Here is a 4,224-nt window from a genome sequence, read left to right as displayed (position 1 = left end):
CTTTATCAACGATATAACTTGTGATCTTCAATTTTTATTTTGATAACATTTTTAAATAAAAATCTTGTTTATAAAAACAAGTCATGTCAAATTTTAAGAATAGAAAGATGCTATTATAAGAAAAAAGTTTGGAAAACAAAAAATTATAATTTTCCTATTTTCATTCTTTCCTTTTTCTGAGTGATTGCTTGGAAAACAAAACATTACAATATTTCCTATTTTCATTCTTTCATTTTTCTGAAGATGAATCACTCAGAGAGATTGGAAACTCCAATCATGCATAAAGTTTACATACTCCATTTCTCATTTTCATTCTTTTCTTTTTCTGAAGATAAATCACTCAGAGAGATTGGAAACTCAAATTATACGTCAAGCTTACATACTCCATTTCATAGACTGTGAAAAGCTAATATACTATTTATAACCAATCAAAAGCCTAAATCTTAAGTCTTATTCAAACGATGCCTCCATTGATACGAATAACCTGGCCATTAACCCACTCAGCATCATCTGTAGCAAGGAAAGCCGCCACGGGAGCAACATCCTCCTTCTGCCCCAGCCGCTCAAAGGGTGACTCCATGGCAATCCTATCAACCAACTCCTCACTCTTCCCCTCCAAAAACAACTCCGTCACAATCCCACCTGGTGCGATGCAATTTGCAGTAATGCGAGTCCCCCTCAACTCCTTGGCCAAAATCCTGGTCATGGTCTCAACGGCAGCATTGGTGGCGGCGTAAGCCCCATACCCAGGCTTCACAGTCCCCACAAGCGAGCTGCTCAAATTGATAATGCGGCCACCGCCACCACGTACGAGTCTGTTTGCCGCTTCCCTCGAGCACAAAAACGCTCCTTTGCAGTTAATGTTGAAAGTCCGATCCCAATCCTCTTCAGGCGTGTTTGCAATTGAGGGTGAGTTGGAATCGAGCACTCCCGCACAGTTCACGATTATGTGGACGCCTCCGAACGCTTTCTCCGCTGCATCGAATAATTTTTTCACGTCCCCAGAAACTGAAATATCTGCTCTGCATATAATCGCTCTTTCTCCGTCCTTGTTTTCATTGATTATGGCTGCGACTTCTTCTGCTTTTTGCTGGTTTCCTACATAATTTATCACGACTTTGGCTCCTTTTTCAGCCAAATGCAGAGCAATTTCTCTGCCGATGCCTCTCGAGGCACCCGTCACGATGGCTACGCGCCCTTCCAAACTGCTGCCCTGCTTTTCCTGACTACTCATTGTCAAAAATCTATAATTTGTGAAGACAATTCGCTTTATGTTTGTGCCTGAAATCTGAATTGAATTGAATTTAAATAGGTTCGAGTAAATCAGATTTGGCATCTGGGCGGCCGATAAAATTCATTTCCGTGACGTCATTGATTTTATATTATTTTGCCGTTTCAAACATTTGCAGTCAACATTGATTGGCGATATCAATTAATTATTTCAATGTTGCGATTGAAAGGAAAGATTTTCCAGCATTCAAATCTCATCTGCAAACGTCAAGGCTTACGTCACGTAACTTTTAATTGAAAGGAAAGATTTTCCAGCATTCAAATCTCATCTGCAAACGTCAAGGCTTACGTCACGTAACTTTTAATAGCATATTTTGTAATCAAGTGATCAATGGGCACTTAATTGAATAGCTTTAAATAATTCAGGGATGAAACCGCACTTGTTAAAATGATTTATTTATTTAAATAGAGAGGGCCAAGCAGTTTATTGGAGTTTCACTTTTTTTTAAATAGGTGGTGGGTGAACCGGGACTTATACCTAATTTGTTATAATTTTATGGCAAACCTTTTCAATTGATGGCGATGGGATATGATATCAAAGAAACAATTATAGAAGATTCACTCTCCTTGATAAAGTAAAATATATAATTTTTAGATTTAATTCTAGACAATATTATTGTGTTGTTCTACTTTGTCAATCCTACATATACTGTTGTTTGACTATTCTAATGGTTACTCTAATTTATTATAGATGGGAAGAAATTATGTCTCACAAAATTCTTTAGGTCTTCATATTTTGATGGTATCCACAACTATCATGATTATAAATATAAATGTCTTTATTTGTTTACAAGATTCTTAAATTTGATTAAGCTTTCATTTCAATGAGGAATATGAACATGTTAATTTAAAGAATATTAATTTTATTTTAGAAATAGCTTTATATTAATTTAGTTGATTAATACATTCATATAGATTTCAGAAATTAGTCTACTTTTATAAATGAGTATCTTTTGTCAATCATATTTACAATCATGTAAGTTTGGTTTATAAATAATAAATACATATGTTGTAATGTATTTGAGACTGTTTACTTTCGTAACTAGATCATTTGTATAAATTATATTTATGATCCAATATATTAAATCTTATTGTATACACATAAAATTGGTTATGAGCAATTAAATAAATATTTTATATTTATTTAATAATTATTCTTCTATTAAATAGTTAATTTGAAAAGATTAATTTATTTAATTCATTTTATATTCTTCTATTAATTAATTTAATTGAAACATTTTATCAATTAATTCGTTATATCCTTTTCTTCTAATCAATTAATTAAATATCTAATATTTAATTGTTCATGTATCTACTATTCTATAGTCTCATTAATTAAATAATTTCTTAATTATTTAATTATATTTCCAACTCACCTTTCCATCTCCATGTCATCTCCACTTTGCCAACTCATTCATCATGTGGCTAAATTAATTCAACAAAATTCAATTAAATTAAATCATTTATTAGCCAATTATCTCCAACTTCCAAAATAAATGAAATATTGTGTACGTGCACATATTTCCTAGCCTTCTTCTATATTCTCTCTAACATCACTATATCTTAGGAGGACTTGAGTCCACTTGTCCTCTCATTCTTACATCCTTTCCAATTATCCTATATCATCTCAAGTCTTCAACTCAGTCAAGGTGAGATGAGTGACACTTGTCTTCTCCTTCCCCCTTTCTCTCAACCTTCAACCTCTTACTCATAGCCATCCAATTTGCAAGATTCGATCATGATCGTTGATCTCTGTCACCTAAGCTCGTGCACTCAAAAATCTATAAAAAGAGGTCTCCTAAGCCATTTTGAAACTAATAGCTAATCTTATAGTCATCCTAGGAGTTTTTTTCTTGCATCCATGAGTTTGAGTTTGAAGCAAATACCAATTTTAGAATTTTTATCATAGCTTAATATCATGTTAGCTTAAATCATTTGCATATGAATATTATAGCATCAGTTAACTATTAGTTCATTCTTCATATGCCATCTTGGAAGCTACCAGTGCTTGTCTGAGATCAAATCATCTGCAACCAAGAACAATGGAGTTAGGACACAATGAGGTGTAAACCGTGGAAGGTATAATCTTGTTTATTTCATTTACTTCATGTTACTTCATTGGTTGAAGTTAAGTTTCCTGTAGATTTCCTTTTTATATTTTATGATCTAAACTAACAAGTTTCAGGATATTTCTTTGGAGTTCAACTTTAACATTTTTGGCGCCCACTGTGGGGATCAGGCCTCGCACTTACCTTTCTAATATCCTGTCTTATTCTCGCAGAATCAATTTAACGCTTTTGTAAGTCAGTTTCATGCATCTGTGAAATTTGACAACGCATTTGTTAAGTAGGTTAGCGCTTTTATTGCTTAGTTTAACGTCTGTTTTAAATAGAATGGTGTTTTTAATCATGAATTCGCGCATTCAAGAAATACAGGGTTAGCACCTTTGTCGTACAATTTAGCACTTTTATTGTTTAGGATAGTGCTTTTGCCATCTAGGATAGCGCTTTTGCAGTTTTAGCACTTATGTTCTATCACTGGGTGAAATTTGAATTTTTATAATCTGAAAGCTAACAATTTTGCAGGTCCGAATGTCCAAGGCTTAAGAATTTGAAAACTATTGACATTTGTGGGTGCAGGGTCCATTTTGAGCAAATTTCATGCATTTCCTCACTTAGCTAAATTAAGGGTTTTTCAAGTAAAACATCATATCTTACTCATCTAGTCTAACTAGGAGGATAATCAACAGCATGCACCTTGCATTTGAGTGTTTTCCTTAAATTAGTTGCACATAGATTCTTAGAAGTCTTAAAATAAACCTTTTTCTTTCGTGTTTGTTGAAGTAGTAGGCAAGTATGCTCTCACTCGTATACGGTGATTTGAAAACTAGACCTATTTCTTTTATGTGTAACCTTTAGAGGGCTTGCCTTCCTG

The 4,224-nt window shown here is 33.6% G+C and overlaps 1 protein-coding gene across 1 annotated transcript; it reads right to left on the bottom strand.

Moving 5' to 3' along the window:
* Positions 1–203: 203 nt before the first annotated feature.
* Positions 204–1,303, bottom strand: LOC131874669 (short-chain type dehydrogenase/reductase-like). Its single transcript, XM_059218554.1, has one exon. It carries the CDS (start codon positions 1,232–1,234, stop codon positions 455–457), a length of 780 nt encoding a protein of 259 aa, XP_059074537.1. The 5' UTR covers positions 1,235–1,303; the 3' UTR covers positions 204–454.
* Positions 1,304–4,224: the final 2,921 nt, after the last annotated feature.

Source organism: Cryptomeria japonica, chromosome 3, assembly GCF_030272615.1.
Source record: "Cryptomeria japonica chromosome 3, Sugi_1.0, whole genome shotgun sequence".
In the NCBI taxonomy this organism is placed as follows: Eukaryota; Viridiplantae; Streptophyta; class Pinopsida; order Cupressales; family Cupressaceae; genus Cryptomeria; species Cryptomeria japonica.
This window is presented reverse-complemented; position numbering and strand designations above follow the sequence as displayed.